Source organism: Phyllobates terribilis, unplaced genomic scaffold, assembly GCF_046119375.1.
Source record: "Phyllobates terribilis strain yellow unplaced genomic scaffold, ASM4611937v1 Scaffold_7__3_contigs__length_470593459, whole genome shotgun sequence".
In the NCBI taxonomy this organism is placed as follows: Eukaryota; Metazoa; Chordata; class Amphibia; order Anura; family Dendrobatidae; genus Phyllobates; species Phyllobates terribilis.
In genome coordinates, this window is record NW_027362767.1 from 135,004,352 (window position 1) to 135,027,802 (window position 23,451).

The 23,451-nt window shown below is 43.7% G+C and overlaps 2 protein-coding genes across 3 annotated transcripts; both read left to right on the forward strand.

The window, feature by feature from the left end:
* Positions 1 to 1,588: 1,588 nt before the first annotated feature.
* On the forward strand, positions 1,589 to 5,811 carry CREB3L4 (cAMP responsive element binding protein 3 like 4). 2 transcript variants are annotated; one of them, XM_073639207.1, is made up of 10 exons: positions 1,589 to 1,939; positions 2,172 to 2,373; positions 2,780 to 3,047; positions 3,469 to 3,593; positions 3,667 to 3,753; positions 4,456 to 4,562; positions 4,646 to 4,714; positions 4,812 to 4,896; positions 4,976 to 5,075; positions 5,166 to 5,811. In XM_073639207.1, the coding sequence occupies exons 1-10, from the start codon at positions 1,656 to 1,658 to the stop codon at positions 5,414 to 5,416; spliced, it is 1,578 nt and encodes a 525-aa protein (XP_073495308.1). In that variant the 5' UTR covers positions 1,589 to 1,655; the 3' UTR covers positions 5,417 to 5,811. The 2 variants fall into 2 exon arrangements, with proteins under 2 accessions (XP_073495308.1, XP_073495307.1); XM_073639206.1 differs by having other exon boundaries at positions 1,591 to 1,939; positions 3,466 to 3,593.
* Positions 5,812 to 6,729: 918 nt separating this feature from the next.
* Positions 6,730 to 9,897, forward strand: LOC141153925 (cocaine- and amphetamine-regulated transcript protein-like). The gene is made up of 3 exons (XM_073639208.1): positions 6,730 to 7,060; positions 9,351 to 9,431; positions 9,512 to 9,897. The coding sequence occupies exons 1-3, from the start codon at positions 6,899 to 6,901 to the stop codon at positions 9,617 to 9,619; spliced, it is 351 nt and encodes a 116-aa protein (XP_073495309.1). The 5' UTR covers positions 6,730 to 6,898; the 3' UTR covers positions 9,620 to 9,897.
* Positions 9,898 to 23,451: the final 13,554 nt, after the last annotated feature.

The window sequence follows — 23,451 nt, forward strand, 5'->3', positions numbered from 1 at the left end:
TGACACAGGACAGAAGCAGCCGAATAAATTCTGATGTATTCAGAGCCATACTGTGTGCTCAGATCCAGCCAAATGCAGCCAAACTGATTGGTCGTCGTTTCATACTACAGATGGACAATGACCCAAAACATAAAGCCAAAGCAACCCAGGCGTTTATTAAAGCAAAGAAGTGGAATATTCTTGAATGGCCAAGTCAGTCACCTGATCTCAACCCAATTGAGCATGCATTTCACTTGTTAAAGACTAAACTTCAGACAGAAAGGCCCACAAACAAACAGCAACTGAAAACCACCGCAGTGAAGGCCTGGCAGAGCATCAAAAAGGAGGAAACACAGCGTCTGGTGATGTCCATGAGTTCAAGACTTCAGGCAGTCATTGCCAACAAAGGGTTTTCAACCAAGTACTAGAAATGAACATTTTATTTACAATTATTTAATCTGTCCAATTACTTTTGGTTCATTTAAAAACAGGGTGGCACATGTTAAGGAGCAGAAACTCCTAAACCCTTCATCCAATTTTAATGTGGATACCCTCAAATGAAAGCTGAAAGTCTGAACTTCAACTGCATCTGAATTGTTTTGTTTAAAATTCATTGTGGTAATGTCTAGAACCTAAATTAGAAAAATGTTGTCTCTGTCCAAATATATATGGACCTAACTGTAGATACACAGCTCAGCGGACAACATCACACAGGATAGGATTAGATACAGGGCTTAGCAGACAGTATTACACAGGACAGATATTGGGGCATCAGAGCCGGCAATCTACGTCCACAGTAATGTGGCAGGTACATACAGAGGTGGTACTACCCCCATCAACCTCCTGCCCTCCCCTGTACCAGGCTCAGGTGTTTGTGCCTCCCATAGGATGGTGATAAAGCATCAGAGTGATGGGACAGTATATAGGTTCTCGCCATCATTTCCCTGTGGGGGGCGCTGCACTTGTAGTTTGGTCTTTTCCCTGTGGGGGCGCTGCGCTCGTGGTTTGGTCTTTTCCCTGTGGGAGCGCTGCGCTCGTGGTTTGGTCTTTTCCCTGTGGGGGCGCTGCGCTCGTGGTTTGGTCTTTTCCCTGTGGGGGCGCTGCGCTCGTGGTTTGGTCTTTTCCCTGTGGGGGCGCTGCGCTCGTGGTTTGGTCTTTTCCCTGTGGGGGCGCTGCGCTCGTGGTTTGGTCTTTTCCCTGTGGGGGCGCTGCGCTCGTGGTTTGGTCTTTTCCCTGTGGGGGCGCTGCGCTCGTGGTTTGGTCTTTTCTCTGTGGGGGCGCTGCGCTCGTGGTTTGGTCTTTTCCCTGTGGGGGCGCTGCGCTCGTGGTTTGGTCTTTTCCCTGTGGGGGCGCTGCGCTCGTGGTTTGGTCTTTTCCCTGTGGGGGCGCTGCGCTCGTGGTTTGGTCTTTTCCCTGTGGGGGCGCTGCGCTCGTGGTTTGGTCTTTTCTCTGTGGGGGCGCTGCGCTCGTGGTTTGGTCTTTTCCCTGTGGGGGCGCTGCGCTCGTGGTTTGGTAGTCTTTTGTCTGTGGGGCGCTGCCCCTAGTGGCCACAACAACGTAAGAGATGGCCAAACAGGGAGTAGCTTTCGGTGGAGGTTCTGGAGCCTCAGCTGCAGTCTCAGGAGGACACTCCTGCTCCCTGTGGACAGTGGTGCGGCCGTTCCTCCCACTGGTGGATGATTTGCAGGGGCGCGGGCCCTACAGAGCAGGCAGGGTCTTCCTGGCTGTGTACACCTCAGCACACTCCACCTGCAGACTGTGCTGCTCTTGCTGAGGGACACACCTGTGTAATCTCGGTCACCATTTCCAGCCTGTGCGACAGGTGCAAGGGGAGGCCCACACCCAGGAAACCTGCTGAACAACAGCTCCGGTCCCCTTTAAGGAGGAGGGTGCTACCTGGCCGCCCCATCCAGGATGTGCAGATCCTGGAAGCGTGCAGTCTGACCAGAGCAGGCTCAGGGTAAGCAGGTGGCCCCTGCTGGGGAGGGGGATGTGCGGGGTGGCTGGGGGGCTCAAACTGCAAAACTCAGTCCTATAGGGAGGATTGGGGTTGTTTTCAGACCACCAAACCTCCATCCAGGTTCAGCCTCCTGCCAGCAGTGTTGGCTGATCCAGGCTGTACCCCTATAGTTGTGAATGTTGGGGGGGATACGTTACCTGACGTTACACCTATATTGACCGTGTCTTCATAGGAATAGTACTGCACCTCCCTTCCCTCATACGATGGACTCTTCCAGACCGGACCTCTTACTTGGGTGCATATTCGAGCCGCAGGACAATCTATTCCCTTCCGAGGGGTTCCCAGGGACGGACGCAGTAACTTTCCCGCTACCCGAACCCCAGGGATTTCCAGGTGACAAGCTGTATGAAGAATGGCCGGTCAGTGGACGGGCGGTAAGTTCTGTTGTTTTTGCTGGTGTTGTTTCCACCAGGTGGCGCTGCGATCAGACGGACGTTAGTATATACAGAGGCTGGGGTATCCCGTCCCGCATTGCATGCACTTATTTATAGCGGGGCGGGTCATTGCTGACTATATTTGGGGGGGGTTACATAACTTTTCCAGATGAGTGGCTGCTGAGACTTGTACTTCCACAGCCGCTCACATCCTGTTAGCCGTTGGGATTACGGACCTTCAATCAGACATGATTACATGTTTGCTCTTAATGCCCTCAATCCATGGGCAAATATTTGCTTTGGACTAGAATCGCAGCCACGTGGGCGGACGGTCAGACTGATCGCGCGTGGCCGCTGCTTTAGGGTCCCGCTCCGGGATTTAATCTTAATCACCTCTGATTTTTAGGGTCTCAGCGACAGAGAAGATCCCGATGAATTTCTACAGATGATGATCAACCCCAACGATGTTTACAGCACGGAGGCGGCAGCCAGCGAGTCCCCCGAGAGCGACAGCGGCTTCTCTGATGACCCCCGACCCGACACCCCTTCGACATGTGAGGGGGGCACCACACTGCCGCAGCCCACCCCAATCTATGAGCTGGTGTACAACATCGGGGCTGCGGGAGAGCAGAAAGCGGCCGGAGACATGAGCAGCGTCATATCTATACAGCTGGGTACGTCAGGAGCGGTCATAGCACCCCCAAATAACCAACCCCCACAACACTGCTCTCCATGGATCGTGCAGCTGAGTGCACTCTAATGCTTCCTGTTATCAGCTGTTTTCTGGGAGTTTTAGTGGGATGAGTGCCTCTGGCTTCTAAGGGGTGAGACAGCCGGGATCGGAGCGATCTCCAGTCCTGGTCATTACTGCTCCTGTGTCGTGTATGGGGGAAGCGGGGAGTATGTGTCGCTCATAAAGTACATGAGTCTCATTATGGGCTTCATTCTGCGCTTCCCCTGGTGGATCCAAACTGTTCCTGCGGCCAAGTCTCCTGCCTGGCTTTATCCTGGACTATTGCCCTTGGATGCAGCAGGTATCTGCTGGGACCTGTGGTGCCCGCTTCTTATGCTATGGCCCTTTGTGTCTTCCAGCAGAGGACTGGCACACCCCTGTGCTCATACCTGACAGCTGTATAGTCAGCGAGCTCTCCGGCCTCCGCAAGCCTGTGACGTTTCCCGGCCGAGGCAGCACTCCAGACCTGCTCTCTATGGAGTCTCTGGTAAGAGGTCACTGCATTGTACCCATTCCTCTGCCATTATCTCTGGTACCCGCTGATATGTCTGCGTCCGCAGTATCCGGAGCTTCACCTGACCGATGAGGAGAAAAGGCTGCTGTCACAGGAGGGCATTGCGCTGCCAAACAACCTGCCGCTCACTAAGGTACACAGCACAGCACTGCCATTTATAGACTTAAGAACCACTGACGACCACAGGGTGGCACGCTATCATTATATGTCATCGCCGATCAGAACTGTAGTACCACTGATGACCACCAAGTGGCATGCTGTCCTTGCATGTGATTTATACCATTACCCCTATCCTAGCTGTAATACCACTGATGACCCACCAGGTGGTCCGCTGTCCTTGCATGTGATTTATACCATTACCCCTATCCTGGCTGTAATACCACTGATTACCACCAGATGGCATGCTGTCCCTGCATGTAATTTATACCATTACCCCTATCCAGACTGTAATGCCATAGATGACCACCAGGTGGTCTGCTGTCCTTACATGTAATTAGTACATTACCCCTATGCAGCACCACTGATGACCACATGGTGGCATGCTGTCCTCACATGTGATCAAGACTGAAGTGTCACTGATCACGACCAGATGGTACATTGTCATTACATGTAATCTCCGATCAGGACTGAATTACCACGGCTGGCCACGAGGTGGCACGCTGTCCTTGCATGTAATCCCCGATCATGCCTGTAGTACCGCTGATGACCACGCTGTCCTTACATATGACGGTAGTACCACTGATGACCACCAGGTGGCACGTTATCCTGCCCCCCTCTGGAGCAGTATATCTGGACTTTAGTGCAGGATTCATCGTGCTTCTTATTGTCTTTTCAGGCAGAGGAACGAATTCTTAAGAAAGTCCGGAGGAAGATCAGGAATAAGCAGTCGGCGCAGGACAGCAGGAGGCGCAAGAAGGAATATATTGATGGTCTGGAGAGCAGGTGGGAGCTGGATCCTCTAAGCTCACAGCGCCCCCTGCTGTGTGTGGTGGGTACTATAATGTAAGCGCTGTCTCTTTCATCAGAGTTACTGCCTGTTCTGTACAGAATCAGGAGCTTCATAAAAAGGTTCTGGAGCTGGAAAAGCACAACATGTGAGTGCACCAGGGGCCAGTCAGAGGGGTGGAGCCAGTCAGGGGGCGGGGCCAGGATGACAGCAGGAAATCACTCCAATCATCTGATTTCTCCCAGATCACTGATCACACAGCTCCGCAAACTGCAGACTCTGATCAAGCAGACGGCAAACAAAGCCGCCCAGACGGGCACCTGCGTCCTGGTAAGTCCTGGCCGAAGGGCAGCACTGGCATCCTGCCTGCGGCCCCCACGCATCCCCCTGAGCTGACCCTCTCTTACAGATTCTCTTCTTCTCCCTGGGGTTACTGATCTACCCTAACTACCACCCGCTACGCGCCGGAGACCCCCCGAAGGATGGGGCCACTTACATGCCGACTGGAGGTAAGGGAGGGGTGCACTTCCCCTTTAAGGTGCCCTGGTGGGTTTGTGGGGTTCCCCCTTACAGAGTGCTGACCGTGTTTTCTGCTGCAGTGATCTCTAGGAATATTCTGAATAAAGATGGATTTGTGGAGAGCACCGACACTGCGCTAGCAGAAGCCTCACCTGCCAATCTGCAGGACAAGAGGGCGGCGCCGGAGGTCAGGACTCTGGACCCTCCTGATCAGGAGCAGATGAGGTTGGAGGTCTCTTTGGACAGAATCCCTCCTGTCCCCTCCAAAGAGACTCAAGAGAGCGCTGCCGTGAGGGACGGTGCTAAGATGGGGAGGATGGATGAGATGTGAGCACTCTGCTGCCACACAGAATCCCACTAGTGACAATCCCACTGACTGAGAGTGGAGACGTCACACGTAGACTGGTGCAAGGATAAGAGGGGGCTGCGAGCACCTCTGTAGACCCTATGTGGCAATGATCGGGGTGGTCCGGATCCAAAGAAGCCTCACAAGTGGCAAAACAAGGCAGAGATGGTACAGGACCTGAGACTGCATCCTTAGTGATGTCATCACCAGGGGGCGGAGCTGACCTCTCACACTATTTCCAGGCTGCTTGTCAGTATACGGTGTATGGTGCCACCCTCTATCCCCTCCCCCTCTCGCTGTACAATATGTATCTGTGTATAATAACCTCCGGGGATTACCAGATTTGTAAAACATTATAATAAAGTAATATTTAGTTTGTATGTTTCCGGCTGTGGGCGAGTACTCAAGGTGTCACCCCGTGGGGCGAGCTGTGTCATGTGACGCATGTATGGTTTTCACTGTGTCGACATAGGTGGTGGCGGAGCATACTACATATGAAGAGGGAAAGGTTCTGCTCCACCTTCATCCATATAAGTCATGCCCACAATAAGGGCCCCTCCCACATGACTTATAGGACTCTAGTGACAGATGCCGCAGCAAGGTTTACTCTTCATGGCTATCCTCCTGACGGTGGACTCATTACTAGAGATGAGCGAACCGAACTGTAAAGTTCAGGGTTTGTATCAGACACCTAGTGTCCAGGGCTGAACTCCGCACATGGACTTCTCCTGGAAATCCGTTTTACAGTCCGGGAGAGAGAGTGTGTGTGTGTGTTCAGGTATATTTTTGGTAACCGAATCGAACTTTAGACTAAAGTTCGGTCAGGTGCCAGAACCCGAACTTCCACGGGTCCGCTCACCCCGACTCATTACCATTAGCTAATGTGAGAGCAGCCTTTAGTTGCTTGGAGGTGACCTTGAGTTCCTTTTGTGACATGAGATGATCCTTATTGGCCGACGGCTCCTGAATGTCCTACATGTGAGGACAATCACGCTGATGAGGGAGATAAAAATCCTTTAGAGAAAATTTTGTAAACTTTTCCACCATCAATAACTCTTCTGAGATTCAGAAACTTTTTCTGCCATGATACAGCACAAATGTTGAACTGTGATACATCTTGTTCTTTATATAAACAGGTCACTCACTCACCAAATTGTCCACCCATTGATAGAAAACTCCTCACTGTTCTGTCACCTTTAAATGATCTGCTCATCCTAAAGGTTCACATACTTTAGCATTCACAGACATCTGGATCATAGTAACAACCCCTCAGCACAATGCGGGGGCTTGTAAAAAAAAAAAAAAAAAAAAAAGAGGGTTGGATTTTTCATCTCTGTTCCTCTCGTCTCAGTCGCTGATCAGTATCAGAAATCAGAAGGGGCGAGCGTTTCTCTAGATTTGGGGGAGGGAGGACGTATATATAAGTCCTGAGCCACAGCCGTCACATTACACCCTGCACAGCCAGCCATGGAGAGAGGGAGGCTCTGCCCCAGACTCACCGGGGGACCCCCAAAACACTGCACCCTCCTGTTGGCCCTGTGCCTGTCTGCACTCATCCTGCCGGGGAGAAGCCAGGACCCACGACTGCAGATATCCCAGGAAGAGGTCCCCCTGCAGAGCAACAGCCTGGTGAGTAGCCCTACACCACTGAGCCCTCTGCAGAGCATCACTCCTTCACCCCATGATAGACAGTGATATATCCTGCAGATTATTACACCACTGAGCTCTCTGCAGAGCATTGCTCCTTCACCCCATGATCGTGATATATCCTGAAGATTATTACACCACTGAGCTCTCTGCATAGCATCACTCCTTCACCCCATGATAGACAGTGATATATCCTGCAGATTATTACACCACTGAGCTCTCTGCAGAGCATTGCTCCTTCACCCCATGATCGTGATATATCCTGAAGATTATTACACCACTGAGCTCTCTGCATAGCATCACTCCTTCACCCCATGATAGACAGTGATATATCCTGCAGATTATCACACCACTGAGCTCTCTGCAGAGCATTGCTCCTTCACCCCATGATCGTGATATATCCTGAAGATTTACACCACTGAGCTCTCTGCAGAGCATCACTCCTTCACCCCATGATAGACAGTGATATATCCTGCAGATTATCACACCACTGAGCTCTCTGCAGAGCATTGCTCCTTCACCCCATGATCGTGATATATCCTGAAGATTATTACACCACTGAGCTCTCTGCAGAGCATCGCTCCTTCACCCCATGATAGACAGTGATATATGCTGCAGATTATTACTCCACTGAGCATTCTGCAGAGCATCGCTCTTTCACTCCATGATAGTGATATATCCTGCAGATTATTACACCACTGAGCTCTCTACAGAACATCGCTCCTCCACCACCTGATAGACACACACATACAGTTGTGCTCAAAAGTTTACATACCCTGACAGAATTTTTCCTTTCTGGGCCTTGTTCCAGAGAATAAGTGATAACAAGAAAACTTTTTCTCCACTCATGGTTATTGGTTGGGTGAAGCCATTTATTGTCAAACTACTGTGTTTTCTCTTTTTAAATCTTAATGACAACCAAAAACATCCAAATGACCCTGATCAAAAGTTCACATACCCCAGTTCTTAATACCGTGTATTGCCCCCTCTAACATCAATGACAGCTTGAAGTCTTTTGTGGTAGTTGTGGACAAGGTTCTTTATTTTCTCAGATGGTAAAGCTGCCCATTCTTCTTGGCAAAAAGCCTCCAGTTCCTGTAAATTCCTGGGCTGTCTAGCATGAACTGTGCTGTAGGTGAGATACTTTGTGGCATTTGCACAGTAATGGCTTTCTTCTGGCGACTCGGCCATGAAGCCCATTTTTCTTCAAGTGCCTCCTTATTGTGCATCTTGAAACAGCCACACCGCTAGTTTTCAGAGAGTCCTGAATTTCACCTGATGTTATTTGTGGGTTTTTCTTTGCATCCCAAACAATTTTCCTGGCAGTTGTGGGCAAAATTTTTGTTTGTCTGCCTGACCGTGGTTTGGTTTTTACAGAGCCCCTGATTTTACATTTGTTAATCACAATTTGAACGCTGCTGACTGGCATTATCAATTCCTTGGATATCTTTGTATCCCTTTCCTGTGTTATACAGCTCAACTACCTTTTCCCGTAGATCCGTTGACAATTCTTTTGCTTTCCTCACAATCCAGAAATGTCAGTGGCGGGATGAAAAATGCAAGAGCCTGTCTGGATCCCAGAAACTCACTCAGCTTTTATACACACACACTGATTACAAGCAAACAGGTCACAGGTGAGGATGTTAGCTTTAGTAGCCATTCAAACCCATTTGTGTCAAATTCTGAGCATGTTATCAGGCCAAAATCACCAGGGTATGTGAACCTTTGATCAGGGTCATTTGGTTGTCATTAAGATTTAAAAAGAGAAAACACAGTAGTTTGACAATAAATGGCTTCACCCAACCAATAACCATGAGTGGAGAAAACAAAAAAACTTTATCATTCATATTCCCTGAAACAAGGCCAGGAAAGGAAAAATTCTGCCGGGGTATGTAAACTTTTGAGTACAACTTGTATATCCTGCAGATTATTACACCACTGACCTCTCTGCAGAACTTCGCTCCTCCACCTCCTCATAGATACAGGTGCATCTCACTAAGTTAGAATATCATCAAAAATTTAATTTATTTCAGTTCTTCACTTTTTGTATTGAAATACTGAATATTGAAATAAATTAACTTTTTGATATTCTAATTTAGTGAGATACACCTGTACATAGTGATATATCCTGCAGATTATTACACCACTGACCTCTCTGCAGAATATCGCTCCTCCACCTCCTGACAGATACATAGTGATTATATATATTTTGCCAGCACAGGGGTGATGGTTTGCAGGGCCAGTGATTAACCCTCTGTGTCCTGTCCCCCAGGCGGTGGCTCTCGGAGAACTGCTGGAGTATAACCAGGATCGGGCCATGGCTGTGGAGAAGAAGGCCGTGCAGGTGCCGCGGGTGAGGACTGCGCCAGGACCCCACATTGTGTAAGCTTAGGTTTTCTCGCCCAGTGAGCTGACCGTCTATTCTCTGCACAGTGTGACATGGGGGAGCGTTGCGCCATGAAGCACGGACCCCGGATTGGGAAGCTGTGTGACTGCCTGCGTGGAGCCTCCTGCAACTCCTTCATGCTGCGCTGCTACTAGGCTCGGGGCCACACGTCTGCCCATTATACCTCTCCCTGTAGCCCCCTATATCTCCGTCTCCCCATGTTTTACTGTTCTGCCCGATACATGACCTCATAGAGGGGTCCCCACATCTGTGTCGCCCCTATGGGCTCTACAGACCCCAATACTCCACGTCTGATTGTGAGGGTCCAGAGGTGTCAGATACCAGAGAACAACAGCCCCCCTCCACCCGCTATCAGCCTGGATGTGTTTTATATGATGCTTTGTATGATAATAAAAGATTATTACCTCTGCAATCATCTGTGCTGCTGTGACAAATGTGCAGACACACAGGTTTTGTCTAATCTATTCACGGGCACTAACTCCTTTTTCAAACAAACTATTAATATTTTCAAACCTGATAAATGAAAACTGGATAGGGAAGGGAAAAGGGAAAAGAAAGGAAAAAAACTCAAGTAGACTTCCTTCCTTGGTTTAATAGGGAACTACTGCACAGTACTACTCTGTGTCTTCCCGGACTGAGAGTCCGCAGTTCTCTGAGCCGGGTGTCAAGCTGACAGCCGACTCGGAGAAGCTGCAGCGCGCCGGCTCCCAGTGTTCAATTGTAGTCGCATCCTTCAGACACGAGTACAATTGAAGCTCTGACCGCCGGGTCAGAGAGTCGCTAGCAGCGTGATCAGGTCATGTGATCACACTGCTGACGTCACTCGCTGGCGCAGCAGACAGAGGCGCCAACGGTGGTAAGTGCTCTGTGCTCAAGACACTGAAGATGGGGGGGGGTATTTACTGCAGGGGGGTATAATTACTGCCTGGGAGTGTATTCTCTGCGAGGGGGTGTATTCACTGCAAGGGGAGTGTATTCACTGGAGGGGGTGTATAATTACTGCATGGGGGGGATAATTACTGTAGGGGGGTATAATTACTGCAGAGGGGTGTATTTACTGCAGGAGGTGTTTATTCACTGCAGGGGGCGTATAATTACTGCAGGGGGGTGTATTTACTACAGGAGGGGTATTTACTGCTTGGGGGTGTAGTTACTGCTTGTGTGTGGGGGGTATTTACTGCGTGTGTGTGAGGAGGTATTTACTGTGGTGGGGGAGATTTAGTGTAACGAGGGGGTAATATGAGGACACAAGTTTGGGGAGCAAAGAAGGGACAGGTGCAGACACAATATGGGGAGAGGGAGAAATTTGAAGACACAGTATGAGGAGCAAGGGGTGAGATGGGGGGCATTTATGGGGGGATTGGTGTAGACACAGTATGGTGAGTGGGGGGGATGGGTGGGGACACAGTATGAGGAGTGAGGGGAAAATGTATGTGAACACAATTTGGGGAGCGAGGCTGATGGGATGAGTGCGGACACAGTATGGGGAGTTGGGGGGATTTGTGAGAAGGCCGTATGGAAAGTGAGAGGCTAAATGTGTGAGAAGACTATTGAGGGGATTAGTGTGAGGAGACAGTATGGGGGAAGAAAAGTGTGAGTGGGCACAGAATAGAGACTGGGTAGTGTGGGGGATAGCATGGGGGAACAGTGTAAGGTCACAGCCAGGAGGGGACAGTATGCCAATTAGGGAGAGTGTGGTGAGGGGGCACAGTATAGAGACTGGGCCCTATTGGGGGGATCCAGTGTGAGAGGACAGTGTGAAGAGAGGCCAAATATAGAAAGGAGAGAGCAGTGTGAAGGGCATGTACCATAAGAGGGACAGTGTGTGGGTCATATTTTCTGCAGGGAATATAGTGAGGGGGGCAATTATTTATTCAGGGGCTCAGCGTAGGGCAGATATTTTTATTCAGGAGCATTATAATGACGCTGCTATTTTTAAGGGCATCATGTCGCGATGTGCTGCAGATGACTGGAGAAGATGGAAGTCTACTGAGACGGCTGTGGATGAGAAAAGTCATCATGGAGTATGGACAAGATGAAGAAGAAAAGAAAGAGAACGGCTCCAGAGACGTCATCTATCAGGTACCTGGATCTAAATATTTTTTGTGATACTATTTCTCTTGTTTTTAATCATGTTAGAAGCATTAAGGGGGTTGTCCAAGTTTATGTTGAGCCTGATGTCGTACTATGTGACTGCAGACTCCTGAGTTCTCAGGCTGTGTGCCCACTATGCGTTTTTCAAGCATTTTTGATGCAGAATTTCCGCTGCAGAAACGCTTTAAAAACGCTTCGTAATCCGTGCCCCATTGTCCCCAAGGAAAATCCGCATGTTCTGTGCCCATGCTGCGGAATTTTCCGCTGCGGATTTTCTGTGTGGAAAAATCCGCAGCATGTCCATTATTTGTGCATTTCCGCATGCAGATTTGACTACTCAATGCATTTGAAAAACGCAAGTCAAATCTGCATGTAAAAACGCTGCAAAAACGCTTACAAAACGCATGTAAAATCCGCAAGCGTTTTTACTGCCAAGGACATGCAGAAACGCTGCAGAAATTTTCTGCATCGTGGGCACATAGCCTTACAGTGCGCACGATGCAGAAATGCTGCAGATTTTTTCCGCATCTCCCTGGCAGGAAAAACGCATGCGGATTTTACATGCGGATTTTACATGCGTTTTTCCCGCCAGATAGAAGCGTTTGTCAAGCGTTTTTGCAGCATTTCTGCATGCGGGTTATCAAGCGCTTTTCCAAGCGATTTTAGCATCACTTGGAAAGTGCTTGACAACTTGTTCACACTATATAAATCCATGCAACCGGCATGGATTTATAGTAGTGTGACCAAGTTAGTTAAAAAAAAAAAAAGAATAAGAAAGGTAAAAAATAAAGCTAATACTCACCTTCCGATGTCCTCCCGGTGTTTTCTCCGCTCCGTCCGGTCTCTTGCATTGCTCGCGGTGGTGTGAAGGACCTGCGGTGACATCATTCAGTCATGTCTCAGGTCACATGACTCAATGACGTCATGGCAGGTCCTTCACAACACTGCGACCCATACAGCAGACCAGAGGGAGGGGAGAAAACACCGGGAGGACATCGGAAGGTAAGTATAATCTTTATTTTTTATTTTAAATTATTTTTTTAACATGTTCTATGGTTCGCGGATCTGGAGGAGAGTCTCATCCTCTCCAAACCCGGGTACCATCCGCAAATAGAAACGCATAATATCCGTGTGTACAAATGTGCTGACACGGATATTATGATTTTCAATGCAAGTCAAGGGCGGCAATTACGCAGCGTGTCCGCAAAATTAATGGATATGCTGCGTATTTTTCCGCAATGATAATCCGCAGCGGAAATTTCCGCAGCATGTGCACAGCACATGCGGATTATCATTGGGGACCATGGGGCACGTATTACCAAGAATTTTTTAAGCGTTTTCGCTGTGGAAATTCCGCGGCAAAAAAGCTTGAAAAACGCATAGTGGGCACGCAGCCTTGGGATTCTCTGGTGCCAAGTGATTTGCATTCATGCAGTCACATGCCGACTAGACATGCGTGGTCTCACTCAGTGAAAATTAATTGTGCGAGGCCGGAAACGTCTAGTCAGAATGTGCCCAGAAGTATACAATATACAAATTGCATACTTGTGCAAGGGAGCTTCCTAAAAGTGTGCAGTGCATGCGCTGTGAGAATTCAGAAGCCTGCAGTCACATAGACTGACTACAGACTTTCATCTCAAACCTGGCGAGCCCTTTAATTATAAAATGAAGCCCTGCAGCATGGCAATCCTAACAGTGTGTAATATCCTCACTGTCAGGATTCAGCTCTGCCTGCAGGTTCCATCAGTCATCACATAGCCACTTCACTCATATACGATTTTCATACTTAGTCATGTGACAACGAGCTTCTCTTCTGCTTCTCTCACTTTTTAGGGGGAATTAGGGAGAGCAGCTGGTCGGCACGTGACTAAGTGTGCAAATCACGTATGTGCTTGGTGGGGGGGGGGCGCCAAACTGGATTCATGTTCATGCCCTGGGTGCCAGAAAGCCTAGATACACCTCGGGTATGCATGACTTCTTTCATATGAATTATGCAAAGTAATCTTATCAATAATATCATTAACAACAGGTACTGATTTTTCTTTCCAAAGTGCTGCTACGGCATTCTTGGTTACTAAAAAGTTGTGAATAATTATTGGTTTTTAGGTTGAATTAACGGATTCTAGATCTAAGGAGCGCAAAGCCATTTTAGGTGTTAGATTTATATTTAGCTGTGTTAGATTATTAATCAAAATAGATATGTCCTTCCAGAGAGGCCACAATTTAGGACATCCCCAAAACATATGTATTAAATCACCTTTAAGGCCGCATCCTCTCCAGCAATCTGAAGATTGACTTGGAAAGGCTTTGGCTATCTTTGCAGGAGTGAAGTACCACCTTGACACTATCTTGAAAAAGGATTCGTGCAGTGACGCACAAATATTAGATGAGTATGTCGCTTTTAAGGACATCTGCCATTGCTCTAAGGGTAAAGGAACTGTTTAAGTCCTTTTACCAATTCATTAAAAAAGAGGATTTTTTTCCAATTCTGGAGTCTTGATTTAAAAAGCCATAAATATTCTTTGATTTCCAGTAAAGTTTGTTACTAGGATTACATAACTAAAGGCTGATAGTCTCTGTGATTAAAGATCTATTTCTCAGAAGAAATAGCAATGAGTTCTTTATTCGGGCGAGGGAGGTAAATTCTTTTGTGTTGTTAGTTGTTGGTGCGAGATAACTTCATTACCATCATGAAGATCCTTCATTTTTGGAATGTTCTTGAGTTTCCAGGAGTCAGGTATTTTCTGGTCTGATATCAGTTCAAGAAATTTTAATAAGTTTGTTAATTTGGTCGTATCTGCTTTTCTCTTTTTTGTTGTTGTCCTGCTAAGTATCTCCATGCCTGTATATAGGTAAGTTGAGTAGGAGGGGACAGATAGGGGGACAACAAGTGATTCAAAATTAAATTCATTAGTGGGGTGTTGTTCTTTAAGAATTGCTCAATTTCAGCCCAGGCCAGAGGATTTTCGGTCTTGATCCAATTAAGCGACTAGTTAACTAAGTTAGCATTATAATAATGAATTAAATTGGGAAGAGCTAATCCTCCATTAAGTTTGCCTTTGAGCAAAGTTTTATTTGCTACTCTTTTTATTCCATATAAAATTAAGAAGAGTTTGAAGTCTTCTCAGAAACTTCAGTGGAATGGCCCTAAAAAGCGTATAATATTTTTGATAAGGAAAATAATTTGAAGGTGATAATTCATAACCTGAAAAATAGTTTAGATCAATTTGTATAGATTTAGTGATATTCAGTCTTGAGATGATTCCTGGATAGATATATAACTAGATATTGAATGGCATCTTTTTTTCCCATTCAAAAGAAGAACATATTTTAATCTCGTTAATCATAGAGTCGTTAATATTAAAGTCCAGTATTTTCGATTTGGATATGTTAATTTTATAGTAAGATAATTTCGAAAATTCTTCAATAGTTAAAAGAGTTTCTCTAATGGAAATTAAGGGATTAGAAAGACTAAGTATAACGTCGTCCGCAAACAATCCTATCTTATAATGATTTTTATAGCAATATGGATGTACCGGACAATACTGCTAATGAACGTGACAGAAAGTGTTGTCGTGAGGGGTAGAAGCAGATTTTGTCATCTTATAAACGTTCTCAGTGTGAAGCGCAAATGATGACAAAAGACGGACAGGAGGGGCCGCCGCCAAGAAAATCACATAGACTGTTATGTAATAATCTAAATGTGGCGTCACCTCAGAGATCACAGATAAGCACAGATTATGTCACATGTTATATAAGGAGATTACCCTCATCATCCACAGGTACACGACCGCCATAAACACCAACGTCACCGCGAGCATTACTGACAGGAAAACAAACACCGCGTCCTGGGACACTGTGTCTAATCCCATCATGTGTGATACTGTCTGCTGAGCCACGTCTAATCCTGTACAGGATATACCTACTATAAGACCGCCCCTATGTACAAGAATATAACTACTATAATACTGCCCCTATGTACAAGAATATAACTACTATAATACAGCCCCCTATGTACAAGAATATAACTACTATAATACTGCCCCTATGTACAAGAATATAACTACTATAAGACCGCCCCTATGTACAAGAATATAACTACTATAATACTGCCCCTATGTACAAGAATATAACTACTATAATACTGCCCCCTATGTACAAGAATATAACTACTATAATACTGTCCCCTATGTACAAGAATATAGCTACTATAATGCTGCCCCTATGTACAAGAATATAACTACTATAATACTGCCCCTATGTACAAGAATATAACTACTATAATACTGCCCCTATGTACAAGAATATAACTACTATAATACTGCCCCCTATGTACAAGAATATAACTACTATAATACTGCCCCTATGTACAAGAATATAACTACTATAATACTGCCCCCTATGTACAAGAATATAACTACTATAATACTGCTCCTATGTACAAGAATATAACTACTATAATACTATCCCTATGTACAAGAATATAACTACTATAATACTGCCCCTATGTACAAGAATATAACTACTATAATACTGCCCCTATGTACAAGAATATAACTACTATAATACTGCCCCTATGTACAAGAATATAACTACTATAATACTGCTCCTATGTACAAGAATATAACTACTATAATACTGCTCCAATATACAAGAATATAACTACAATAATACTGCCCCTATGTACAAGAATATAACTACTATAATACTGCCCCCTATGTACAAGAATATAACTACTATAATACTGCCCCTATGTACAAGAATATAACTACTATAATACTGCCCCTATGTACAAGAATATAACTACTATAATACTGCCCCCTATGTACAAGAATATAACTACTATAATACTGCCCCCTATGTACAAGAATATAACTACTATAATACTGCCCCTATGTACAAGAATATAACTACTATAATACTGCTCCTATGTACAAGAATATAACTACTATAATACTATCCCTATGTACAAGAATATAACTACTATAATACTGCCCCCTATGTACAAGAATATAACTACTATAATACTGCCCCTATGTACAAGAATATAACTACTATAATACTGCTCCTATGTACAAGAATATAACTACTATAATACTATCCCTATGTACAAGAATATAACTACTATAATACTGCCCCTATGTACAAGAATATAACTACTATAATACTGCCCCTATGTACAAGAATATAACTACTATAATACTGCCCCTATGTACAAGAATATAACTACTATAATACTGCTCCAATATACAAGAATATAACTACAATAATACTGCCCCTATGTACAAGAATATAACTACTATAATACTGCCCCCTATGTACAAGAATATAACTACTATAATACTGCCCCTATGTACAAGAATATAACTACTATAATACTGCCCCTATGTACAAGAATATAACTACTATAATACTGCCCCCTATGTACAAGAATATAACTACTATAATACTGCCCCCTATGTACAAGAATATAACTACTATAATACTGCCCCTATGTACAAGAATATAACTACTATAATACTGCTCCTATGTACAAGAATATAACTACTATAATACTATCCCTATGTACAAGAATATAACTACTATAATACTGCCCCTATGTACAAGAATATAACTACTATAATACTGCCCCTATGTACAAGAATATAACTACTATAATACTGCCCCTATGTACAAGAATATAACTACTATAATACTGCTCCAATATACAAGAATATAACTACAATAATACTGCCCCTATGTACAAGAATATAACTACTATAATACTGCCCCCTATGTACAAGAATATAACTACTATAATACTGCTCCTATGTACAAGAATATAACTACTATAATACTGCCCCTATGTACAAGAATATAACTACTATAATACTGCTCCAATATACAAGAATATAACTACAATAATACTGCTCCAATATACAAGAATATAACTACAATAATACTGCCCCTATGTACAAGAATATAACTACTATAATACTGCCCCCTATGTACAAGAATATAACTATTATAATACTGCTCCTATGTACAAGAATATAACTACTATAATACTGCCCCTATGTACAAGAATATAACTACTATAATACTGCTCCCTATGTACAAGAATATAACTACTATAATACTGCTCCCTATGTACAAGAATATAACTACTATAATACTGCCCCTATGTACAAGAATATAACTACTATAATACTGCCCCTATGTACAAGAATATAACTACTATAATACTGCTCCTATGTACAAGAATATAACTACTATAATACTGCCCCTTATGTACAAGAATATAACTACTATAATACTGCCCCTATGTACAAGAATATAACTACTATAATACTGCTCCTATATACAAGAATATAACTACTATAATACTACCCCTATGTACAAGAATATAACTACTATAATACTGCTCCCTATGTACAAGAATATAACTACTATAATCCTACCCCCTATGTACAAGAATATACCTACTATAATACTGCCCCCTATGTACAAGAATATAACTACTATAATCCTACCCCCTATGTACAAGAATATACCTACTATAATACTGCCCCTATGTACAAGAATATAACTACTATAATACAGCCCCCTATGTACAAGAATATAACTATTATAATACTACACCTATGTATAAGAATATAACTACTATAATACTGCTCCTATTCACAAGAATATAACTACTATAATACTGCCCCTTATGTACAAGAATATAACTACTATAATACTGCCCCCTATGTACAAGAATATAACTACTATAATACTGCTCCTATGTACAAAAATATAACTACTATAATACTATCCTTTATGTACAAGAATATTACTACTATAATACTGCCCCTTATGTACAATAATATAACTACTATAATACTGCCCCTTATGTACAAGAATATAACTACTATAATACTGCCCCCTATATACAAGAATATAACTACTATAATACTGCCCCCTATATACAAGAATATAACTACTATAATACTGCTCCTATGTACAAGAATATAACTACTATAATACTGCTCCTATGTACAAGAATATAGCTACTATAATACTGCCCCCTATGTACAAGAATATAACTACTATAATACTGCCCCTTATGTACAAGACTATAACTACTATAATACTGCCCCCTATGTACAAGAATATAACTACTATAATACTGCTCCTATGTACAAGAATATAACTACTATAATACTATCCCTTATGTACAAGAATATTACTACTATAATACTGACCCTTATGTACAAGAATATAACTACTATAATACTGCCTCTATGTACAAGAATATAACTACTATAATACTACCCCCTATGTACAAGAATATAACTACTATAATACTACCCCCTATGTACAAGAATATAACTACTATAATACTGCCCCTATGTACAAGAATATAACTACTATAATACTGCCCCTATGTACAAGAATATAACTACTATAATACTGCTCCTATGTACAAGAATATAACTACTATAATACTACCCCTATGTACAAGAATATAACTACTATAATACTGCTCCCTATGTACAAGAATATAACTACTATAATCCTACCCCCTATGTACAAGAATATACCTACTATAATACTGCCCCTATGTACAAGAATATAACTACTATAATACAGCCCCCTATGTACAAGAATATAACTACTATAATACTACACCCTATGTATAAGAATATAACTACTATAATACTGCTCCTATTCACAAGAATATAACTACTATAATACTGCCCCTTATGTACAAGAATATAACTACTATAATACTGCCCCCTATGTACAAGAATATAACTACTATAATACTGCTCCTATGTACAAAAATATAACTACTATAATACTATCCTTTATGTACAAGAATATTACTACTATAATACTGCCCCTTATGTACAATAATATAACTACTATAATACTGCCCCTTATGTACAAGAATATAACTACTATAATACTGCCCCCTATATACAAGAATATAACTACTATAATACCGCTCCCTATGTACAAGAATATAACTACTATAATACTGCCCCTTATGTACAAGAATATAACTACTATAATACTGCTCCTATGTACAAGAATATAACTACTATAATACTGCTCCTATGTACAAGAATATAGCTACTATAATACTGCCCCCTATGTACAAGAATATAACTACTATAATACTGCCCCTTATGTACAAGACTATAACTACTATAATACTGCCCCCTATGTACAAGAATATAACTACTATAATACTGCTCCTATGTACAAGAATATAACTACTATAATACTATCCCTTATGTACAAGAATATTACTACTATAATACTGACCCTTATGTACAAGAATATAACTACTATAATACTGCCTCTATGTACAAGAATATAACTACTATAATACTACCCCCTATGTACAAGAATATAACTACTATAATACTACCCCCTATGTACAAGAATATAACTACTATAATACTACCCCCTATGTACAAGAATATAACTACTATAATACTGCCCCCTATGTACAAGAATATAACTACTATAATACTGCTCCTATGTACAAGAATATAACTACTATAATACTGCCCCTATGTACAAGAATATAACTACTATAATACTGCTCCTATGTACAGGAATATAACTACTATAATACTGCTCCTATGTACAAGAATATAACTACTATAATACTGCTCCTATGTACAAGAATATAACTACTATAATACTGCTCCTATGTACAAGAATATAACTACTATAATACTGCCCCCTATGTACAAGAATATAACTACTATAATACTGCCCCCTATGTACAAGAATATAACTACTATAATACTGCCCCCTATGTACAAGAATATAACTACTATAATACTGCCCCTATGTACAAGAATATAACTACTATAATACTGCCCCTCTGTACAAGAATATAACTACTATAATACTGCCCCCTATGTACAAGAATATAACTACTATAATACTGCCCCCTATGTACAAGAATATAACTACTATAATACTGCCCCTATGTACAAGAATATAACTACTATAATACTGCTCCTATGTACAAGAATATAACTACTATAATACTGCCCCTATGTACAAGAATATAACTACTATAATACTGCCCCCTATGTACAAGAATATAACTACTATAATACTGCCCCCTATGTACAAGAATATAACTACTATAATACTGCCCCCTATGTACAAGAATATAACTACTATAATACTGCCCCCTATGTACAAGAATATAACTACTATAATACTGCTCCTATGTACAAGAATATAACTAGTATAATACTGCCCCCTATGCACAAGAATATAACTACTATAATACTGCCTCCCTGGTCGTGTAAGCTCCCCAAGCAAGGCCCAGGCTTTCAGGCCTACACTGGGAAGAAACTCCGAAGTTCTTTCTAATGTGGATGCAAATCCCAAAGTGACTTCTGAGGAAAAGAGAGCTCCGAATGGAAGTAACAGCCGCAACAAGAAAGATGAAGTTGTGAAAGTGAGTAAAGTAAAGGAAGAAGGAAAAGCCATGGTCGTATGTAAGAAGGTCTCAGTAAAGCAGCCGGCCAGCCAAGGCAAGCAGAGTGAAGTGCAATTAGGAAAGGTCCAGAAGGAATCTACTGCTGAGAAGCTGCATGGAGGAAAGCAGCTTGTTGGCCAGGAGGTGAGGCAGATCCCATCACCGGCCTCAGGTGTGCAGCTTACTCCAGGCAGGCAGAGGAGAACATCACTGGGGAGACAGACCCTCCAGGAGAACCTGCAGCAGAAGACACGTATGGCATGCTCTGGAGACACAGGGTCGCAGTCAGGAGGCAGCAGTAAAAGTGCTGTGGAGCCTGGAGCCACAAAACCAACGGTGGTAAAAACCAAGGAGAAAATTGAGTCCAAGCAGCCAGAGACATCGCTGAAGGCAAGACCTCAAAAGGAGACTCCATGTGTACCTGAGCTGCAGCTCGCAGAGGAAATCCCAGGACTGGTCAAGAAGTTTGGTGAGTTAGAACAGCAGAAACACCTACTACAGGTTGAAATAGACAGTACAGTATATAAAAAGTAAAGGATGATGATCCCGGGGATCACATCATGTGTGACCAGAGGCTGAACTCAATGGGTGTAGTGCTGGCCAATGCGGTTAGGTACATGGACTGCATCCTAGAGAGGCTGGGACCCCTGGCAGAGACTTATAGGAAACAAGAACAGTTTATGTTGTACAAGCAGAACTCTGGTGATTCCAGGTCAGACATTGTCCCAGGTGGGCCCCAGAAGCAAGTACGGCCAGTGCTGCAACCCGCAAGCTTCTGCTTCCAAAAGGGGCAAATATTGCACCTGCAGCCGCAACAGCCTGCAGCAGATCCCAAAAAGGAGCATGGAGTGCAGAGTCCAATAGAGGTATCACAAGTCCCAGGATGCCCAGCACAACAGCTGGGCAGTGAACTTGTGTCATTATTTTCTGATGGTGCCCCGCAGGGCTCTGATGCTGGGGATAACCGTACTGTATCTGAAGGGTCAGGGGCTGGAGGGACCACAGAATCTGTGGTGGACGTTGCACAGTCTGATAATAGCATTGATGTGGATGATAACAATGTGCATAATAATGTCTGTGATTTTCCCCCTTTCATTCCAAGCACACAAGGTGTGAAAGGTCCCCCTGAAGCAGACCTTCACCCCGTCAGCCAGCCCAGTGTGACCCAGCAAGTTTCCCACAGTAATGCCTGGAGCCGTGGTGCCCTGTCTTTTACCTTTGGCATCAATTATACTGGCCAGGCATTTAAACGGAGGAACGTGGTGCAATTCAGGCACAGAGGTGCCAAGGAGGAGCTGCTGGACAGGAGGTTTGTGGTCAGGGAGCTCCTGTGCCACCAGATTGGGTTTCTGCCAGTTAACATCTTGGCATTAATTAATTTACCAGACAGGCAGGGCTCTGATGTCGGCTTTAAGCTCATGTCTGATCTGGACAGATTCTGGGCCAATTTCCCCAAGTTTAGAGACGCTGAAGGCTGGAGTAAGCTCAGCTTTATTCCTATCTTAAAAGTCTGATACTGTGACTGTTAATTTCATCTTCTGGAATAAGTCTGTTCCCCCCCCGCAGGATATTGTGGTGTGGCTCCGAAGGCATTGTGACCTTGTCTCTGACTTCACCAAAAGCAGAGACAACGATGGTATCTGGACGGGAGGGTGGAAGGTCCTGGTGAAGCTGCGCCAGTGTAATAACATCACTGTTTACTTACCCAACTCCTTCATTGGGAGGGAAAAGGGTGTATATTTCTATCCTGGCCAGCCAAGAAAGTGCTTTGAATGTGGCAAGGCGGGTCACCTGGCGAATACCTGTACAGTGGTGAAGTGCAGCCTGTGCGGGGAAGTCGGCCATGTAGCTGCAGACTGCCTGAACATCAGATGCAACCTCTGTGGTAAGATCGGCCACCCTCACCGGGACTGTCCAGATGCCTGGCACAACATCTGTAAGGACTTTCCTGATGAGAATTCGGTGGCGGGGGCAGAGATTCTGGAGGAATCCAACTGGAGTATTTTCTATTCACACCAATAAAGAAGAGTTGGATTTTCATGGCGCTGGATTTTTCTTTCTTTACTATAATAGTGCCCCTATGTACCAGAATAAAACTACTATAATACTGATTATATGTACCAGAATATTTCCCCCCATATACAGGAATATAACTACTTGCCCCTACAGTAGTGTTCAAAATAATAGCAGTCCAATATGACTAATTAGATTAATCAATGTTTTTGGTATAAATTCTATGACCACATGTCAAACAATTTACCAGTTGGTACAGTAGATTCTAAAAAAAACACCAGACTCCGCATTCATGATCTGCATTGTTTTTATGTTTTTGAGTCTGTGTATTCGAATAATTAATTGAAAGGGGGCAAGTTCAAAATAATAGCAATATGGAGT

Bases quoted from the DNA above. Each gene is read 5' to 3' on its own strand.
- LOC141153925 (XM_073639208.1), top strand. From the start codon at position 6,899: ATGGAGAGAGGGAGGCTCTGCCCCAGACTCACCGGGGGACCCCCAAAA. The intron at 7,061-9,350 runs GTGAGTAGCCCT...CCTGTCCCCCAG, and splicing joins CCCTGCAGAGCAACAGCCTG to GCGGTGGCTCTCGGAGAACT. The intron at 9,432-9,511 runs GTGAGGACTGCG...TTCTCTGCACAG, and splicing joins AGGCCGTGCAGGTGCCGCGG to TGTGACATGGGGGAGCGTTG.
- CREB3L4 (XM_073639206.1), top strand. From the start codon at position 1,656: ATGATTTGCAGGGGCGCGGGCCCTACAGAGCAGGCAGGGTCTTCCTGG. The intron at 2,374-2,779 runs GTAAGTTCTGTT...TCTGATTTTTAG, and splicing joins GGCCGGTCAGTGGACGGGCG to GGTCTCAGCGACAGAGAAGA. The intron at 4,715-4,811 runs GTGAGTGCACCA...GATTTCTCCCAG, and splicing joins GAGCTGGAAAAGCACAACAT to ATCACTGATCACACAGCTCC.